Genomic DNA, 21,210 nt, shown 5'->3' with positions numbered 1-21,210 from the left:
TGACTCCTCCATGGTCCCTATGCTTTAACAATAGACCATTATCCAAACTCTGCTATTGCTGGAAGTCCCCTTCCCAGATAGTGTCTGTGTGTCAGGTGTGTTTGTCTGGTGTGAATTTGAAGCTATTAGCTATATTATTTATTCTTTGTTTCTAAACGTAGGTCCATGTGAATCCACCCTTCCCCTCTACTGGAATCTCTTCCTCTGAAGCTATCACCAGTGTGTGGAGCCTGCCGCACACCCATCACCTGCCAAACCACGGCCTTTACCTGCGTCTTCCGCTGTTTCCCGTGCGACCCTTCTTGCGGGAGCGCCTCCTGGGCTACCCCGGAGTTCACGCAGCGTTCAGTGGCTCCAATGGTGAAGATGACGAGGTCCAAGACTTTCCAGGCTTATCTGCCTTCATGCCACAGAACCTATAGCTGCATTCACTGCAGGGCCCACCTTGCCAATCACGATGAACTCATTTCCAAGGTACGTGAAGAGTCTCACCCTACAGATGTTCAGGTTGAGCCTTCCCAGGGAGGAAACGTCCTTAATGTAATCTGAGAAATGTACGAGGCTTGCAGCCCAATTAAGCTGCTTGTGGAAATGTGTGGATTTATTGGCATTGCAATTTGGGCTTTGAAAATGGGTCTTACTGTGATGGCTCTTGCAACTTGATCTTTTCATTTTCATTTGCTCAATAAGCTAGCTTTAGGGCACAGGTTCTCAAACCGTGGCCTGTGGAGCACTTGCTGGTGATCTGTGGAGAGCTCATGTCTCGTCCCATGACGCTTCCTCTCTTCCCCTTTTGTTTCTTGCTGCAAAACTGGATTAAGAGTTGTCTAGAAATACATTAAACTTCTTCTTGGTACTGCTTTTCCATGGAAGCGCTTGCTAAAGTAGCCCCAGGGATGTTGCCTAGTTGTGAATTGAAGGGGAGGTGTCCACGAGCCACTCTATTACAATTGGTCCACACCATGGAAATGTTTGGGTGGCCCTGTTGTAAGGGAATTCCACGCTAGCTTGTTTTGAAATATAACGTAGCATCTCAAACACTTGCTTAATTTGTGCTCAAATTGCTGCAGCTTTGCAGGCCACTTAACAAGAGAATGCAGCCATTAAGAGTGGAAAAGCCGTGGGATGATAGGGTGGCTCTAAGCCCATGCTCTGGTCTGTCAGTCACCATAGGGAAGGATCCTGATGGCCAGTTGAATTTAAAAAAAAAAAAATCTTTAAGAGCCAAACAGTAGGAGATCTGAGTGATGGGGCGCTGGGGGTGGAAATGAGCCCATGAGAGATCTCTTTCTAAAGTGTAGAAACTGCTGCTAGCCCTTCTCGGAGCAGCTATCAGCCCATTGTGCATGGCTGGGGTCAGGCATCAAGTTTCCAGGCAGCCAAGCATTCCATAAAGTTTATTCAGCTCATAAAGTTTGGGTTCAGAAAAAGCAGACACACCACAAGATTTATTAGCTGAGACAGGAAGGAAATTGCAGCATGGGCTCTCGGCAGGACCTTAAACCAGTTCAGCCACTTGGAACAGTGCAGCCTTGAGAGACGGACAAACCTAGATCTCATGATATGTGGGTGCTTTGCATATTATGTTTAGAGGGCCAGAAAGCACATGGTGCCCTCTTTTTATCCATGTGCACAGAAACGCTTAGGATGCATTATCTTGTACTGAGGGAGTCAGTCCCTGGCTTGTCAAAATGCTTGACAGCCATGGATGTGTGTCTGGGTTCTTGTTGCTGTTAGGTGCTCACATATGTACAGCTGTGAAAAATGCCCCCTTCCACCTGAGACTGGCTAGGTGAGGAGTTCCCATCCTGCTGCCTGTTGAGTGGGCCATGGTGCTCCATCCCTTTGTGATGCGACCTCCCTGCGGGATGACTAACGCAAAGGACATATGAGCACTGCAGCACCGACAAGAAGTCGTCTTAGTCCAGAACAGCTAGCCTCACCTGCACCAACCAGTTAGAGAATGTGACCCCAGCTCTGCTCACTATACAGGCTCCCTGTAGGATCCCAGCTCTAATTTAAACCCTTTGTCCTAATTCTCAAGGCCTTCCCTGAGCAGTTTGGAGGGTTCCTCTCACTCTGTGACCATGATAACCTTCCTCAGGAGTGATATCTTTGGGGACCATAAAGCTGTCAGCCTCAAGAGGGACGCTCTCATGTGCAGGAGACTGGGCTTCACAGCCAGCGTTGCTAGAGTCCCTCACTAGAATGGCCACAAACCCGTTGGCCCACAGGGAAAAGCGTAAAACTCACTTCATTGCTTCGCCTTCCCAAAGACACGCCTAGACACAGCGAGGAGGAGGGAAGGGAGGTGAAGGCTAGAAGGGAAAGTGAAGGAGTAAAATACAAAGCCCTCATGGCTTCAGGGGAAATGGGGAGGAAAACATAGGCCCGGCCGCTTGTTATGACCTGTTGTTTAATCTTGAGGAGAGTGTTGGATACAACAGCAGTGGGCATTGTTATAAAGGATAGATCCTGGGTATCCATGGGAAGCCCTGACAGCTCATTTCTGAGGGCCACCTTCGAGGCTTTTGAAATATAAATACATGCAACTTGGTGTAATCGTTAGAGCACAGGACTAGGAATCAGGATTTCAGGTCCTACACCCAGCTCTATTGCTTCTCTCTGTGCTTCCGTTTTCTATATCTGTAAGATGGGGGTAATATCTTCATACTACATACGGGTGTTGTGAGGATGAATTAGTATGTAAAGCTCTGTGGAAGTGTTAAGTATTATGAATAAACTTGCTATAAAAACGTTACATGGAAAAGGAAGCTAATCCAGAGTAATTTTTCCCCACACTGTCCTGTCCAACACACCTTTTTTTCTGATTCTTAAAGCAATGCAGGGTCTCTGTGTCCTACCCATTTATTCCCTCTCTGTGCCCAACTACTTGGGACTGTCTTCACTTAACAAGGCAGTGTTTTAAGGCAGTTGGGAAGGTTTAAAATGCATCTCTCAGGAGCGGAAGGTGGGGACTCACGCAGCATTTGTCCTATTTTTTTTAAATGGTTGCCACCTGTTGAAGTGGCCTTTGGTCTTCAGAGCTGGTGGATTTGTGAATGGAGATCCTGAGCTTTCAGTTACATCATGAGAACTGGATTTCAGGGTGGGACTTGCAAAGCTCTCTGCTGGAAAAGGTGGGTGAGTGCTTGTGCTAATCTTGTTCCAGGGATCAGGGTTTGGGCTCTACCTTTCTATTGATACACCAGGTTCCCAGTCTTGGAAAAGTATGGTGCTAGATATACCCAGTGTTTTCACCCTGTCAGCTGCTGTTTCTTTTCTCTCATTGCTCTGTCTTTCCTCATCCTAGTCATCTCCATTGTGCAATGCAGCCAGACAGCTTTGCAGGTGAACAGCTTCCAGCAGAGCTGATGCTGGTGCTACTGTGGGAACAGATCTCATCTGCTTGGGATCAGTGCTCAAGTCATGAAGGCGTATAACAGCTACCCAGGAATGCTGACTGCTAAAGTACAGACACATGGAGCGATGGTAGCTGTAATAAGCCTGCATGTATTTAATCATGTGCAAATATATTCATTAAAATTATTGTCTCTTCCCCAATGTTCCCACTGTGGTCTATGGTGTAAATTCATATTTAAAGTAACCTTCTTAACCGGGGGCTTTACTGAAATAACTGATGAAGCCTGAAAGGGTCAGATGGCTTAGACTCAAAAGGGTTTTATTTATTTTAAAAAATCATAAATTTATATCAAATTTTGTCATTGTTATTTTTATTGCAGTAGCACCTTAAAGCTCTGGTCATGGACCAGCACCCCATTGTGCTAGGTGCTGTACACACACAGAAGAAAACAATGTCCCTACCCCAATAAGAGTAGAAACTTTCCAATGAAAATTAAAACTAAGTTGTGACAGATGTGGTAATTTCCTGCAATATCCTGGAAAAACCTTATTGAATTAAGTTTAAATATTTTAGGAGAAAATGTGAATTTTTATGTATTGTTGTGGGATTGTATGTAACATCTTTAAGGGGAAGACGTGACAAATGTAAACCTGGGAAGTGTTATGAGCTTCAAAGGACTCTTTTAAACAATAGCCCAGAGCAGAAGGAATGGTTAGTTGAGTGGGTTTCCTAGGAAATACTTGGGTGGAGGGCAATGCAAATACCCATTGCTGGACCCATGCTGTTGAAGCAAAGCAGGGAAACCCATTGTCTACAAATTACCTATTCCCAGGATCAAAGAACCAAGTTGTATAAACAAGACACTGAATTCATGAGGGTGCTTGTTCTGAGCTAACAGCTGTTATGGACCCGTGACCACAGAAAAACCACTTGGTGGGATTTGAAGGCTTGCTCACCTGGCAGAGTCCTTGTGGGAGTTGGAGCGATCTCTGGTAAGCTTACTGGCGAGTGTGTAGGTTCTTTCATTGTATTTAATGTTTTCTGTGTAGTGCTTTCACCTTAAGAATGAATGTGCTTGCTTAGAAAGAGCTGTGTGGTAACTCAACTGTAGGTAATCATGCTGTTGATAGCCTCTGAGGAAGGAAAGCAAAGCAGGCCTGCTGAGGCAGTCTGCATTGCTGGGGATATGACAGTGTAGGCAGGGAACTGTGCAGCCTGGAAAAGATTCTGGTATGGAAGTCTCACTGTGCACAGTGCCTAAGCTGTTTTCTCTTTGTTAAAACTGCATTTCCCAGGAGAGGGAGAGATGCATATCTCCACCCAAGGAAGGCGACAGCTGGGGAGCTGGAAGCCTGAGTGGGTGCCCTTATTGAACTACAGAGGGAGAATACATGTGCAGTTGCCCTGAACTGCGACAAATCTTTTTTTGGTTTGGATTTAAACATACCCTTTCACAGCCCTACCTTCATATCCTTTTATGTTTGCATGTGAGAAGCTGATTGTGAAACTGACCTGCTTGTCTTCCTCATGCAAACCCAGGATGGTGTAAGAAAGAAGCAGCATAAAATTAAAGGTAAATGTGACTTATAAACCCTATACACCAATCTGCAGTGTTAGGGTCATGGACGATATGGATGATTTTAAACCTGACAGTATAACTTTAACCAGAATGACCCAAATGTGTCATCACTGAAAACCTTCCCCAGAAAACCAGCTTTTATGTAATGGCTGGGTGCCATTTTTTGGGCTCAGTGGAATTAATTCTTCTGTTCCTCTTTCCCCAGATTGCACAGAGACCACGAAAACTGTGCTGCTTTGAATGCCACAGACTTTTAGCTCCTTTGGACATATACAAATTGCAGCATTCATAAAATCATAGAAACATAGGACTGGAAGGGACATCAAGAGGCCAACTGGTCCAGTCCCATACACTCAAGGCAGAACTAAATATTATCTAGACCATCCCTGACGGGTGTTTGTCTAACCTGCTCTTAAAAATCTCCAACGATGGAGATTCCACAGCAATTTATTCCAGTGCTTAACTACCCTGACAGTTATGAAGTTTCTCATAATGTCCACTCTAAACCATCCTTGCTGCAATTTAAGCCCATTGCTTCTTGTCCATCCTCAGAGGTTAAAGAGAACAATTTTTCTCCCTCCTCTTTGTACCAACCTTTTATGTACTTGAAAACTGTGATCATGTCCCCTCTCAGTCTTCTCTTCTCTAGATTAAACAAACCCAATTTTTTCAATCTTCCCTCAGAGGTCATGTTTTCTAGACCTTTAATCATTTTTGTTGCTCTTCTCTGGACTTTCTCCAATTTGTCCACATCTTTCCTGAAACATAGCACCCAGAACTGGACACAGTATTCCAGGGGAGGCCTAATCAGCGCAGAGCAGAAGAATTACTACTTGTGTCCTGCTTACAACAATCCTGCTAATACATCCCAGAATGATGTTTGCTCTTTTGTGTTACACTGTTGACTCCTATTTAGCTTGTTTATCCACTATAACCCCCAGATCCCTTTCCACAGTACTCCTACTTAGGCAGTCATTTCCCATTTTGTAGTGTGCAACTGATTGTTCCTTCCTAAGTGGAGTACTTTGAATTTGTCCTCATTGAATTTCATCCAGCATTAGCTAATGCTGTTTGACTGAAGCTGAAGCTGGAATTGAATCTCAGTATTGTTTTATTTCAATCCATAGTTTCCCCTCTTCATCATCAGTGTTAACTTAATCTGATTTTACAAGGTTTTGCCAAAACTGGGGATTGCAAGCTCTTTGACAAGTAGGTTTTGGCATGGCTGATTATTAAAAGGGAAACCTTGTAAGCTTCAGGTGGGCTGACAGCTTCTTAATCACATTGCTATTTAAAGAAAAAGAATTGATGCAGATGCTTTTACAAACTCCAAAGCTGTTCCATGAAATAAGTTACCAAAATGTTGCCTGCTTACCTAGCCTTTTCTTCCATAGTCAGAGGGAGAAAGTGGTTTAATAAAATGTCTGCTTTATAATAAGGTTCCAAGAATGGATTTGAATGTCTGGCCATTAAAGTTATTAGCGATTAAGGAAATATAAGGTGATCAGGTGGGTTGGGTGGAGTGAGTAGCTAGTTTCCTTTGAATGTTCTTTAGGTGTCTCAGTTAACATGAATGGAGGTTCTGCATGTCTAATTTTCTCATTTCCTCATAGCAATGTGCCAGATTTAGCACATGCTTTGGTTTCATTGCTCTTTCTAAGCATGTGCTTAAGGCACTGGACTGAGACTCAGGAGAACTGGGTCCAACGCTTGGCTCCGCCACAGATTCCATGTATGATTGTGGGAAAGTCCATTGATCTCTTTTCCTGGTTTCCACACCTATAAAGGGGGATCATAATACTTCTCTTGTCTGCTTAAATTCTAAGTTTTTCCGGGGCAGGGATTTGTACAGTGGGGCCCCAATCTCAGCTGGGGCTTCTGAGTGCTACTGTAATATAAATAATAATTATGCCATAGAGCTGCAGTTTAGAAAGTCTAGTCCAATGTCTGATATTTGCTAAAAAGGGAGAAAAATGTATATGATATTACACGGCGCTTTCTTCATTTTTCTCCTCCTCCCCAGGCACACAATTTGTAAAGTTTTCAGATCTTTTTATGGAAAACATGGTCCGTAATTGAAAACCAGATGTTAGGGAAATCTCTCTAGTCTCCTTGATTGGGGGGGAAACTGATTGGAGAGGGTGACTTTTGCATTATACTTGAGTGAGCTGTGAGTTCCAAGCTATGGAATGGACTTTAATAGTGTAAATAATATAATTTTTCTGCATCTCCAGCTTGCAGCAGTGGTGCTGCTTTCTATTTTGTTTCAGTTGCATTGGTGGAATCCCAGTTTAGCTTATGAGCCTTTTCTGTTGGAATTAATTTGTACCTGTTGGTGTCCAGTGTAATGCAGATCAAAACCAAGAACTGAAAAAACAAGCTAAACATAGCAATTCTTGTGTCTGAGACACAACCATTTTTTGTTGTAGAGCCATAATCCAACAGAAATGTGTTTGATTATGGAATTATTTAGGGAATGTTTATGGGCTTCCTACAGCTTCTTTTTCATGGAGTATTGTGATCCAAGTGCTAAATACTATACAGTGAAATATTCTTTGAAATTGGCTTAAGGATTGCTTAAGAAGTTTAGTTTCCTCTTTGATATTTGCCCTGGACTCCTCATGAAGGATTCCTTTTTGGTATAGGGAGCTGCATCTGAAGCAGTGAATCATTCAGACCATTGTTCTCAACCCATGGCCCAATCAGTGCACACTGCTGCAACCCATGTGACATCCTCAGGCCATGTAGATAGTATATCTACTGTGTGGATGCAGCCCACATAACACATTTACGACTCGCAGTGGTAAATAGGTTGAGAACCACTGATCCAGAGTAAAGGACTTAGGGAGAAATTAGAAAGGTGCAATATATGCTGACTGGTTTTCATACAGGTAACTGGGCTGCAGAAGGGATCCTTAGTAACAGAGCATACTTGGGACTCTGTATCTCCCTCATCTGTGTACATGCCTGACTGCTGTCATCACTGAGCGAGAAGTCTTGGCCTAGACCACTGGTGGCAGGAGCCCTGAGATTGCTGATTGAATGGCTCTTTTAATGACTCTCCTCATATGCTATATAGATAAGATTTTGTTCCACATTGCACCTGAAAGATCACCGACCTGTTTGAAACTCGGTGCCTGTTTCCAGACAAATCTTGGATGAATTCAGACAAGAGATGCCAGATATGTGTATGAATCAAATACAGATAACATTCAGGCAGTCCATGTCTTAACAGGACTGTCCACTCCCAAGTAGGATTGGGAGAAGCCTAGATACCAGTCACACAAATCTGAAGTACCAGTGGTTGGAATGTACTGCTTCAGGGATAGAATCTCTGCTATTCACCAGTAGGCCCCATGCCCTTGTACTTTTCCTGTTATGGGAACAGCCAGGGCATCTGCACATCAGGAGAGAGTGCAGTAGGGCTGGGCAGGAAATGGTTTTCCTGTCCTGTTTTCTAGATCTATCCACCCCTCAGGATGAAATAGTCAAAATGTTGGGAGAGGATGGTGGAATTCAGGTCCAGTCAATCCAGAATATTTTGTTTCAATTTTGACCATTTAAATTTTAATCGAGTTTTTTAGTGTAAATTAACTGAAATTTTGAAACAAATCATTTTGAATCAGAAAACAAACCTTTTTTGTTTTAAAAAATGTCAAAATGAGATGTATTGACAATTTCAGAACTTTTTTCAAAATTTTTTCAAACACCTGCCAACAGTTTTGGTTTTGACAAATCTGCATTTTTCCGATTTCAAGAAATGTTTCCTTAGAAAATTCTGATCAGCTCTAGGTTGCCATCTTCTTGCTGGATCCCCTTTTTGCTCAACCATCCAGGATGCTTTTTCTCACATACACTCCAGGAAAATCAAGATGTAGGGTGCAGATACCTAACCAGGCAACATGATTTCTCTTCCAAATCTGTTAAGCAATACCTTTAACGATGGAATTGGAGCTCTCAATGGACAGCGAGCATGGATTTAAGATTACTCCCTTCATTCTCTTGTTTCGGGGTGGGGGAGGAGACCAGCCTCCGAACATCACTTAGAAATCCACAAGTGTCAGTGACAGAATTCAGACATACAGAGAAAAGCAGATAGTTAATGCCGAGTGCACTTTATGAATGTTGCTTAGTGATACATACGAAAGAATAAAGTTGGTGTGCACTCTCAAAAGCTTGAGAGGGAAATGGGTGCGTCAGAGCCCGCGGGAAGGTTATGAAGATGCTATGCAGTTCACTGTGTATTGCAGCCTGCAAGGTGGAGTTAGCAGCTTCTTGTAAACTGAAAAAGATTTGGTCCAAAACATTGTGTGCAAGTGCTGGAGTGTGTGAGTTGTGGTCCCAAGCACAGTGGTTTGAATGAGGAGCTCTACTACTAATTTGTGCGTGTCTTTGGTGGGTTTTTGTATCTCTGGAGTTCTATCCTTCCTTTTTTAAATATTCAGCAGCATGTGTCGGAGAGCGCTCTGCATCTCAGCAGCAGCATAAGTGCTTTAGGTGGCAGGCGTTATGTTAAGCAAGTATGTATTTATTTTGTCATTGAATACCTGAGTAAGAAGGCATGTAGCACTCCAACTACTTTGTCTGCCTGGAAACTAGCAGCAGCTGCCAAATGGTTGTGTGAAAAAGAAAAGTATTGTAGTGGGGATTGAGAGCCCTGGTGAATCAAGTCCTCCATTTTTTCCTGGAATAAATGCCTCACAAGCTGCACCAAGACATGTTTCCTCACCCTGCAAACATGCCTGATCTGGAGTACGTACGTGTAGGGAAATTCAGCCTCCATGATCCATTCAGGCCTTGGCATCTCTAAGAGACCCATGGGAGCAATTAATGCCACTGTGGCTTCTGTGATCTAATGACACCAGTGAGCTGGAATCTGGATTGAGACCAAGGGCTACTCAAATGGCCATCAACATTTTTCTTGTCAACTCCTGACACTGACTGGCTTAGAGCTGGTGTCCCAGAACCATCCAGTCCACCAGCACAGAGAGAACTGATTCCTATAAAAAATGCAGAGCTTACCTAGAGGAGAGCATTAAGCAGGAGTTGCCATACAGGATCAGACACAAAGTGTATCTAGTCGAATACCCTATCTCTGACAGTGGCCAGCACCAAATGCTTCAGAGGGAGGTCCAAGAAACCCCAGTGTTTGCTTCCTGGATAAAGTAACCACTTTTGCACCTTTATTATAATGGAGACTGATCCAGAGGCCATTGAAGTGAGTGGGAATCTTTCCACTGACTTCAGTGGGCTTTGGTGCAAGCCCATAATGTCTGTGTCATCTTGGTTTAGAACAACGATCAATCCAAAAAGGGTTCAGGAATTAAAACTGCGTGTTCAACAATAACAAAAGATTTAATCTGAACCACTTGGGGCCCTTGCTGCACTTGGACTTTTCCCTTCATGATGTAGCTCCTGCCTCAAAGCAGTTTTCATCTGCAGCAGAGAGCATCTAGCAAGTGTCTAGAAGCAGCCAAGTGGGCACTGTGTGGTGCCATCGTATGAAGAAACTTAAAAAATATATTCCTCGTTTTTACCAGGGAAATTCAAATTGTTCAGTTGTCGTTTTTCATCAGTTTTCTTCTTTCTTTAAAATACTTTATTTCTTCCTGGACTCCAGCTTTTATAGGCCCCTGGTGCAATGTTAGTATCTGTGTAGGGATGTCAGCGTAAGACCACCTAACTTAGGTGTCTAAATATGGATGTTTAACCTTGCTTTAGATTCATAGATTTTAAGGCCATCACATCATCTAGTCTGACCACCTATCGGGCCAGAGAATTTCATCATGACTAATCTGTCTTCCTGAAAGGCATTCAGTCTTGATTTGAAGACTCTTAGAGATGGAGAATTCAACATTTCCCTTGATAGTTTGTTGCAATGGTTAATTATCCTCATTGTTTACGAATGTGTGCTTTTATATCTTATGCTTTGAATTTGTCTGGCTTTAATTTCAGTCATTGGTACTTGTTATGCCTCTTCTGATAGACTTAAAGAGCCCTTTAATACCCTGTATACTCATCCCCATCACCCCTTGGAAAACAGTACTGAAACACTGTAATCAAGTCACCTCTTGATCTTCTTTTTGATAAGTTAAACAGTTTGAGCTTTCTAAGTATCTCACTGTGAGGCATTATTTCCATTCTATAAATCATGTTTGTGGCTTTTCTCCGCACCCCCTCCAGTTGTTCAACATTCTTTTTAAAATGTGCACACCATAGCTGCACACACAATTCCAGTATCCATCTTACCACAAGTTAAATTACCTTCCTGTTCCTCCTCACTATTCCCCTCTTTATACATCCAAAGTTTGCATTTGCCACTGCATCACTGTGAGAACTCATGCTCACTTATTTTTTTCTTCTTTGCCCCCTTTTGGCACCCAGGTTTGACAATTTTGGTGACCGTTTTCAGTTGCCCTCCAGTTAATGTTGTCTCCCCGATTTCATTACATTCCTACCCATTATTTTCATTAGATGTGTAGAGCTTTGCATTTATTTGGTAGTCTTAAAAGATCCCATACTATATAAGCAACAAACAAGGAAACAGTTCTCTAGAAAGTAATCATTTTTTGAGCCTGTGTTTGCAGTGACATTAACTAAAAGCTTGTGGTATTTAAATATATGTAGTATTGCTTGACTTTGTTCTATATGAAATGAGATTGGTGGATCTCACTCCAGTTCGTAGCAAGACAAATAGACACATCACAACTGGCATTAATTTGGACTCCCTTTATTTACCGTCTTGACCATCTTCAGTCCAAAGACTGGATGGGCCAGAGAGATGTACATTACCCTCTAACTTCTCCCCAGGAGGAGGTCAGGGTGGAGCAGGAGTGCTGGAACAGGTTTTGTAGTGGGGGTGCTGAGAGTCATTGAACCAGACTGTAAACTCTGTATATGATGGAAACCACTTCCAGCCAGGGGGGTGTGGCAGCACGCCTAGTTCTAGCACCTGGGGGGTGGAGTTGTGTTGGTTTGTGCTGCCCATCCTGTAGTTGTTTTGCACCTAAGCAGAGGACATCAGTCTCCAGGGCTGTAGTTCTGGCACCTCTTGCCCGCACAGAGAATTCTTTATTTAAAAAGTGAAGAAAACAAAATGCCTCTTCCTGGAAGAGTCAGAATGTGAAATCTGAGCTGTGTAATAAATGTGAGTAATAAGTGTTAGGCGGCACAACCACCTAAATTAGATCTCAGGTCCTATGGTGCGCTGGGCTGGAATTGCTTCTTTGGGAGTGGTCCTGGGAGTTGCTGAGCGCCTTCAACTTTCAAGGACCTTTCTGGAAGTTGATGGTGCTCAGGATCAGGCCTATTATTTTTTTTTCTCAGCTCTTGGATGTTTAATAGGAAGAGTCCAGAGTAATTCGTATCTCCCTGTATAATTCTGTTTATATTGCAATTCAATGCTTGGTGATTTTAAACCATCTTGTACTTTTTTTTTTTTTTTAAGATAAGAAATCGACATGGTTTAAAATTCTCTGCGAAGGGGGCAATGGGGAAAGCATGAATTTTCTGACTTGCTGCTTTCTTTATGGAAATAGCTTTCCCATGATCTGCAGCTTCCTCCACCCTAGAATTAATGACCTGGGCATAAATAAAATATTGTTTCCATTTATTATCCAGGGAGCTGCCAGAGCTGCAGGGTGGTGAATCATCTGTGGGTTTGGTTTTTGGGTTTTTTTTGGTTTTGTTTTTTTGTTGGGGGTTTGGTTTTGTTTTGGTTTTTTGCTGCATCTGCTGCAGACTCTAGAAGACTGGAGTTCCTCCGCTCTGAGCCTCACTGGTGTTTTTTGCTGCTTCTAATACCAAGAGGAGGAATTTCTGACTGGGTTGAGGAGGGGGATAGCAAGAAAAGCTGCCCTCCACAAAGATCATGCAGAGTTTTTTGTTTTTTTTTTTGTTTTTGTTTTAAATCACTTGGCTTGTACACTTACAGCCTGGGGACACGTCTCCTGGCCTCATAAGGAGGCCCCTATCATAGATCCTTATTGTATTAAGGAATCACAATGAAGGGCCAGTCCTCCCACTACCAGTAATGTGTCCTCAAGGGGAGATTCTCCTTCTGGGGGTTTAGGATCCTTTTCCGCTGCATTCTCCCTTTGGATAACAGGAAATGCTATAAGGAGAGGATATTGCATCTGCTTAGGGCTGCTTGTTACTTCTGGCCTGCAGTGTGCAAATCTGCTCAGCAGCCTGGCTCCTATAGTTTTGCATATTGTTGAACAGGCTTGGGAATGAGTCCATCTGCTGCATGCTAGGCAAGGACCGTCAACGGCTACAGATCTGAACTAGAAGATCATGTCAAATCCCTTAGCTAGCCATGGAGTTGAGACAGACAGAATTGGAAAACAACCACAGAGGGGAAAACCCATCCTGCATCCCCTCCCTTAAAATAAACTGTCCTTTTGCTGCTAAAGGCCGACTGCTTGGCCGGAATATGCAGTGAAAGAGGGAGGCTGAAGCAGAGCCTGTCTTTCCCTGGAAACTGGAATTTCAGATCATCAGTGAGCTTTCCATTTGTAACTAACTGACGTGAAAAAAGACCATTAAAAACAAATTTGGATAGACCAATTAGCAGGGATCTGAAATCAGCATTCCTGGATTCCATTCCCAGTTACAGAGCACTGTCTAGGGGTAAGAGTGGGAGGGCTCATCTACACAAGAAAGTTATTCCAGAATAAGGAGAGGTTGTCAGTTTTGAAGTAGAAAAACTGTTTTGTAATAAATCCATGTGTGGACACACGCTAATGTCGGAAGAGCAGTTCAGCTCTTAATTCACACGCTACCTTATTCTGGAATAATTTTCATGTGTAGACAAGCTCTGAGAGTCGAGACTCTTGCATTTTAATCCCATCTGTACTGCTGGCATGCTGTGTGACCTTGGGGAAGCCAGGTGACTTCAGGGCCTTAGTTTGCCCATCTACATGATGTGGATTTTGCTTCCCTCCTTCACAGGGCTGCTGAGTTTAATTTAATCTGTGTAGAATGTTCTTTGGTCCTCATGCAAGGGCATAATAGTGATATTAAAATGAGGTCCAATATCCTACCCTGCTTTTAAAAAGGGAGGAACATACAAATATAGGCATCATGATAGACTGAGCAAGGGGAAAATAAATTTTATGTTAACCCTCTTCCCGGCATTAGGGTAAGGTTTTGGTGGTTTTTAATGCCTTAGTTTACTGTCCTGGATCTTGTCAGAAGGACGTTCCACCACTCTACTCCATCCAATGAACAGCTCAGTTTTTACAGAAAAGATACTCTCTGCACTTCATAGATATTGCCACATTGTTGCTGTTAGGAACATCCTGGCTGCATTAACAGAATACAATGTTCCACTAATACCAGATGGACAGTTACTATTAAGGCAATAATTAAATAACTGTGTTGCATTAGCAGTTTCCATCTACCATTCCAGCTCTGTCTGGTGTTTATCTTAAAAATCTATAGCTTGGCAGTAATTAAAATGGGGGGGAAGGGCCCTGCCCTCACTACCAGTTGTTTTTTAAGTGACTTAGTTGTTGAAGACTCTGAGCTAGCACCAACCTACAGGAAAACAGCAGCACTCCAAATGGGGGAGGTTGCAGGGGGGCGACCAGCAGCTGCAGCAGCAGCAATTGTAGACTTGCTAAAATAAAAGGCATTGTTCGTTACTCTTTGTGTCCAACTAGAAACAGCTTTCTGTTGTATTTTACTTTTCCAGATCCTACGCTTTCACTCTATTATTATTTATTGTGACTCCTTTCAAAGTGCCCTTCTTACATCCTAAGCCTTCCATCATTGCCTTTTAATTCTGACACCGATGGCTTGATTGGCAGAGGTGCTGAGCCAACTGCAGCTCTCATCGACTGCTCTAGAACCTCGGCTCGTGTAGTGGGAGGGTTAAATGGCAGAATTCTGTAATCTGGCTTAATGCAGGAGGCGGCGTTATCTAGGGCACTGGAGCAGGCATGGTGGATGTGGGTTCTGTTCCCAGGTGTCACCATGGGGGGAGGTCACTTCATCCCTCTGTTTCTTTTATCCCCTCTCCCTTTGTTCGTCTTGTCGGTTCAGACTGTAAGCTCTTTGGGGCAGAGGCTGTCTACCACTGTGTTTATACAGCACCTACCGCATCCAGGCCTAATAATAATGCCTCTTGACCATTCATAATGAGGCAGAGGGTTAACCCAGACCTTATACTCTAACTTTAAAAAGTGAAGCTAGACAGTAATAATACCCTTTTTCAATACAGCACTTCCTATGCGAGTATGTCGATGTGCTTTACAGACATGAAGGGATCGTCTCATAACGGTTTTTCCCATTTCACTGGTGGATAAATTGAGGTGCAGGACCGTCAACTCATTTGGCCTGGGTGACACAGCAGAGCTCGAACAAGCTGCATGCTAGGTTACACTCCCGCCTGCTAGCTGTGTTTTGAAACCGATTAACCTTCAGCCTTCCCAGCAGAGCCTTGCAATCCTACCTGAAGCGAATAGGGTGCAAGGCTACAAATGGCTGGGTCAGTTAAGGTCTGAAAAGAACCCAGTCCTCTGTGGCTCAGGTCAGGTTGTCTCTGATCACCTCCTCCTGGACACGGAGCTGGCACAGAATGGCTGCATGCCCTGCTCCTGCCAGATGCGGCTACCTTGCTTGCCATCCCACTAAAGCCTGACTATGTATAACCAGCACAGCTAACATCTTCAAAGGCAGTTCTCTCCTCTGCTTGTAAGTGAGCTATGTGTGAATTGTTATCTCAAAGCTGCTATGGTGTCATGTGCCTCTATACAACTTGGCTGCATCATTTTAAAAAATTGCATCCCTTTGGTATTTTCATCCCTTTGGCAGATAAAACCAGGTTCTGAAGCAGCAGTAGTGCCAGCTCCAAGCATTCAAGCATCATGAGTCAGGCTGAGAACAATTAGGAAAGTTTTACTAAATAAATAAATTGGGGGTGGGTTTTTTTTTAATCTGCTTGCTGTTTTTTGAGCCTATAGAATTTGTGTTTTCAAGCTTTTCTCTGCAAGCGAGGGCTAAAAACTTACTTTTCTATTTAAAAAAACCACACACCCTGAGTTTTTAACACATCACATGACCCCAGAAGTTGGAGCTTTAATAACAACACAAGATAGCCAAACCTCGCGATAAAATCATGAGAGGGGGATTGGGAACAGGTTGATGTGTATCTACTTTTGAGTTTTGAAACACTGCACTGAGCCTTCCCCAGCTTTCAACTTTGCAGAGCAGTGTTAAATGTGTATGCATGGAAAACTGCCTGACTGTTGGCATTTCCCCAATTACTAACATTCACTAATCCCAAAGACTTTGACGTGCTCTCCCCTTGCCTCTCTAAAAATTGCTCGGACACTATAAAATAAACCTTTGTAAAAAAGTCATATCCCCCTGACGTTAATGGGTGATCAGACAGACATGTGAACTGATTTGGTAATGGTGGAATTGCTCCTGGACACTGACCCACTTAAATCAATTGTTCAGCCTGGCTGGCTGAAAGCAAAGCAGCCCCAGTGCTGCATGTGTGTCCCCTCCTCGTTATGCTGATATGTCTTTCTGACTCGGCCATCCCAGTAAACAGCACAGGGCAGCATTTCATGGCTCCTCTCTGATCTGATCAGTACCTGCCTAAACCCATTTGTTCCCTGAAATATGAGAAGGCAAATTTAAAAAAAAATCCAAATATAATCTTTTTTTTTTTTTTAATCTCATGATTTTTAAAGCCAATCTGATCTTTTTGAGGCCAGACCCAGGATTCTTGAATGCTTGGATTTAGCAATAGTGCATCTCCAAACCTGTAGACAAAGGCTGGCTGAGTCCTAGTAGGTCCTTAGACTATGATTTACAAAGGGGCCTGAGATGGTTAGGGCCCTGGCTTTGATTGTCTTTCAGCGTCAGCTGAGGAACTAATGCCCCAAGACCCCTTTGGGAATCCTACTCTTCAGCTTTTAGGTGTCTTCCATTAAGTGGCAGAATGAGAAGAGGAATAGAGATCCAGCTGGTACAAGATTATTCCTCCAGTGAAAGAGAAGCTATGGATGTGAAGTTGGAATGGAGGAAAGCGAGGCTTTGGTTGTGAAGTTATCAATACATTGTTAAAATGACATGGCTAGTGCATGTGTGCATTGCTGCCCTATATTGCACAGAATCAGATGCAGTCTAGTGACAACCAGGAAGTTCTTAGGAGGCCATCGATTTGTTACGATATGCTGGGTAGTATGCTGTGGCATTCTCCATTTTGGAATACCTGGCTGAGAGACCTGTCTAAATATTCCACTTGCTGGAAGGGAACTTTTTCTCCGTCAGAAGTGACATCCCAAAAGGTCTTTGTGGGTGTGTGGATAGCCCTTTTGTATGGTGATTGCCCTCAGTCTCTCCCCACCTATCCTGTGCAGGGAAAGTGCTGAGATGTTTCCTGTTTGGACAAAAGGTGCTTATCAGCAGCATGACTACCCAACTGAGCTTCTAAAGCAAGCCTAGGGCCATTTGGGTGTGGATAGAACTCAGGGGTTTAATTTGCAGCTGATGGCTAATGGAATAAATTAATAACCAAGTAACCAATTTCTCTACTACATCGTGCCTTTCCTTCCAAAGGATAACAGAAGCAGCATGTTGCAAACCGAGACACAAGCCCCACAAGGATAATTTAATTCATACCTGAAATGCAGCTGTTTCTAATGTGGAAGTATTTAATGTTGCACAGTAGCATAGGAGAATATTGCATCCAATTGAAACTGACAGAGGAATTAATCAGATAGGCCAAACTGAAGTAATTTAATTAACCCAGAGATAAATTTGGCCAACTCACTGTAATTCCACATCTACGTTGGGGCTCAGATACCATTAAGGACCAATGGGGAAACTCAGGAACATGGTTAAAACAGAATTGGGTCACATCTACACTACAAGGTGGAACAGTTTTGTAACCAGTTCCCCTGATCTAGTGTAGCATAAACAGAGCAGAATTGCCTCAGAGTTTCATTTGATCATTCACAGTCTGTAATGTTCTGGAGGATGAGTGGAATTAATGGAACCTGGAGAGGATTCTGCAGTCAGTCATGATTTAGAGACTAGCTCATTAAACTTGTACTTCCTCAGGAAAGAGTTGAGAGGAACTAGCACAGACTGGCGAAAGCCATTTAATTCCACGGCACAGAATTCCAGTGCCCGCAGCACGTTTTAGAGTTACATTTTTCCATCTTTTTTCCATTTAAAGTTCAAGTTAATAACTCACAAATAAACTCCTAAATCATCATGTACCCAGTGCTATTGCTAAGCATTCTGGCTGCTATAAATGTGTGGAAATATTGTCCTCAGATCATTTTTGCCTTTTCAGTCAGTGGGGTCTGAAAGATGCCCTTCAGGCTGAGCTTTGTGTGATGTTGCTTAGTAGGTGGGTTATCAGCAGATAAGAGTTGGGGCTGGGAAAAGAAGAGAGACGGGTGTAAGGAAAGTAAATAAATCTGTCTGATAGGACTGTGTTGCTGATGGAACATCCCTTTGCTGCACCCTGTGGTGTTGTAATGACACAAACAAACTCGGACTCTGTCCTGCTGTTGATCAGCTAATTGGCTGTGTTCGTTTCTGCAGTACATGAATCCAGTACAGGCATAATTGTGCACATACAATGGTCAATGCTTCTGCTTTAGGATAGAAACGGGGAGCTAGAAATATTAATGTTTAGAAACAAGGAGCATGTGTGTGTCCAGAGGAGGGGCCCGGGGGGGGAGAGGGGGACACCAGCAGGATTGGAGTCAATCTGTATTCTAATCCAGCAAGCAAGGTCTGGCCACAGGTTAAACTGCATAAAGATTTTACTCACTAACCCTTTATCAACTGCAGCACTAGATCTGAGTTAAATCCAGGAACAAGCACTATTGTTTGCTCACTGAAAATAAGATGGCCAAAGGTGTTTTTAAAACCCACATTTGCAAACAATCCATGCAGAAGTTGCCTAATGTAAAGATGAAATGTCCTTTGCACGTTTCTCTTCGATCCCTGTCTTTAGTTAACCAGGATAATGCCACTGACTCTTGTTTAAATGGTGACTTAGCCAAGCACAGATTGGTAAAAATAAACCTTTACGGCTTGTGGTGTATATGTTGTTAGAAAGGCCCTGGGCATAGAACTGAGACACAGGAACTCTGGGTTCATTGCCTTGCTCAGCTGAAGACTTCCTATATGACTTTGGGTCAGTCACTGAGGGCCAGATTGTTATAGGCGTTTAAGCACCTAACTTGCTTGCACTGAAATCAACGAGAGTCCAGCACCTAAACACCTTTGAAAATCTGATCCTCCGATTGCACTGACATAATTGGAAAGACTTCCATTGAATTCAAGGTGACCAGGCCTCTCTTAACCATCTGTAAAATGGGAATGTTAATACTTCCTTTCTCCTTGTAGTACTACATATCCATACCACACTCAACACAATAGGGTCCTGATCTTTAGTTGTGGCTTCTAGGTGTTCCCGTAATACAGAGAGTGTTGCCAATTCTTGCAATTTTATAGTGAGTCTCGTGATATTTGGTATTTTCCTTAATGCCCTTAGCTGCTAGAAACCAAAGATTGAAGCTTAAAAATAAATCAAATAGTAAGTGTCTCGCCCTCATGATTGAAGAGAAAAAGCTCCAACTCATGAAGCAAGTGCAGCACCCTGAAAGCAAAGACACCAGAAGGCAAATATAAAATACCCCAAATGTTGTTGCTTTAAAAACATCTCATGGTTTTTAAGCCAATCTCATTATTTGTTTTTTGGGGGGGTTTTTCCCCCCACCCTTTGGGTGCCTGACTCATTTTTTGAATACTTGGGCTTGATAGTAGTGTAAACAATAAATATTAGAACTCAGCCTACCAGTCAGCCAAACTGGGCCACCATGAATGAGATTGCATATAGTCCACACTTGCGTGTAGCTCGGTCCTTTACAAATAATCAGGTATAAGAGAACTGAACTGAGCTGGATAGCTTTTAAAAAAACAGGTTATGTAAAGAAAGCTGATGTGATCAGCTGTCTTGGAATAAACAATCGACTGCCTGTCTGGAGTTAGAATTGGGGGCTCTGATTAAAAATAGATCTGAATCATTCTCTGTGCTCTGATGGGATCAAATCCTTCATCTGAGTTGACCTTTCCTATCTGAAATTGGCTAAATGTTTCTAGGGTAATTGAGTTTCTCTGCGGGGCTAATCAAAGACTTTTAGTCAGCTGCAAACACCCATTGCTGCCAGTGTTAACAGGGTAATGTGGAAAGCAGCGGGAATAAATTTGCATTGGAACTCACATTTAGAGCCATCTTCTGTGCAGCAGATAGAACAGCCTGCGTGTTTCCAGTTAACAGATTCAGTCAAGTTTGCTGCAAAAGAGAACTGACTGGAGTTCTGCATTAGGAAGCCTTCAGCTGGGATAGATATTAAAGGCATGTGGATGTGGAAATAAAATCTTTCTGCAATACTTTGTGTGTACACACAATCTGTATGGCAAACACACATTCTGCTCCCCATTTATTATAACAGAGTCCCCAAAATCAAATATTATCACCAGAGACCAAAGCAGGCAGTTTGCTATTGGATTTGTTCACCCTTTGACTGTGATGGGAATAATTTTACTTTATTTTTTAACAAGTCCACCTTTTCCCTGAAGAAAACTCCAAATACAATGTTTCCAGAACAAGCTGGTGCCTGATGTGAAATTTGGAACCACATTGTGTTCAGAAAGTTTAAATCAGCAAAAGCTGTTTTTGTAAAAGCCTCTTGAAGAAGGAAAGTATCACCTAAATGCTGAATATTTGCCTAATTTATTGTGTGGGTATGGGTGATGAGTGCAATACATGAACCTAAATCAATTCTTCTTTGGGGGGGGCAGTTTGACCGAGCATTGGACAAAGCCTCCGATGACCTGGGTTCTCTTCCTGGCCAACCCCCTGGCTTGCTGGGTGACATTGGGCAAGCCACTTTACGTCTCTGTTTCTCCATCTATGATGGAGATGATACTCATCTCTTTTGTAGATTTTTCTCTCATAGATCTAAAAGCAGAGCTAGGTTTTATTAGCTATGGGCACCTGGAAGCCATAATCAAGATTGGGGCCCCATTGTGCAAGGCACTATACATATACATAGTAAGAAACAGTCGGATAGAGTTCATCGAGGCGGTCCTGGATGCATCCCAAGCAGAGCTTTTCTACCCCAGCCACGCTTTGAGGCGATGTCTCCCATCATTGCTCGCCTGCACCTCTGCCCCACGCCAGCAGCCAGGCACTGTCTGCAGTTGTTAGGCCACATGGCGGCCT

At 43.0% G+C, this 21,210-nt stretch overlaps 1 protein-coding gene across 1 annotated transcript in view; it reads left to right on the top strand.

Annotated features, from left to right (window-relative positions):
* Positions 1-21,210, top strand: part of YPEL2 (yippee like 2) — a 51,128-nt gene that overhangs the window by 15,912 nt on the left and 14,006 nt on the right. The window contains exon 2 of the mRNA XM_067565765.1: positions 162-474. Coding sequence (XP_067421866.1) covers positions 358-474 — 117 coding nt within the window. The 5' untranslated portion in view covers positions 162-357. The remainder of the gene's footprint in view (positions 1-161; positions 475-21,210) is intronic.

This window comes from Emydura macquarii, unplaced genomic scaffold (genome assembly GCF_026122565.2).
Source record: "Emydura macquarii macquarii isolate MOO-44397 ecotype Brisbane River unplaced genomic scaffold, CSIRO-AGI_Emac_v2 contig_2699, whole genome shotgun sequence".
In the NCBI taxonomy this organism is placed as follows: domain Eukaryota; kingdom Metazoa; phylum Chordata; order Testudines; family Chelidae; genus Emydura; species Emydura macquarii.
Note: the sequence above shows the minus strand (reverse complement) of the source record. Positions and strands in the feature narration are given on the sequence as shown.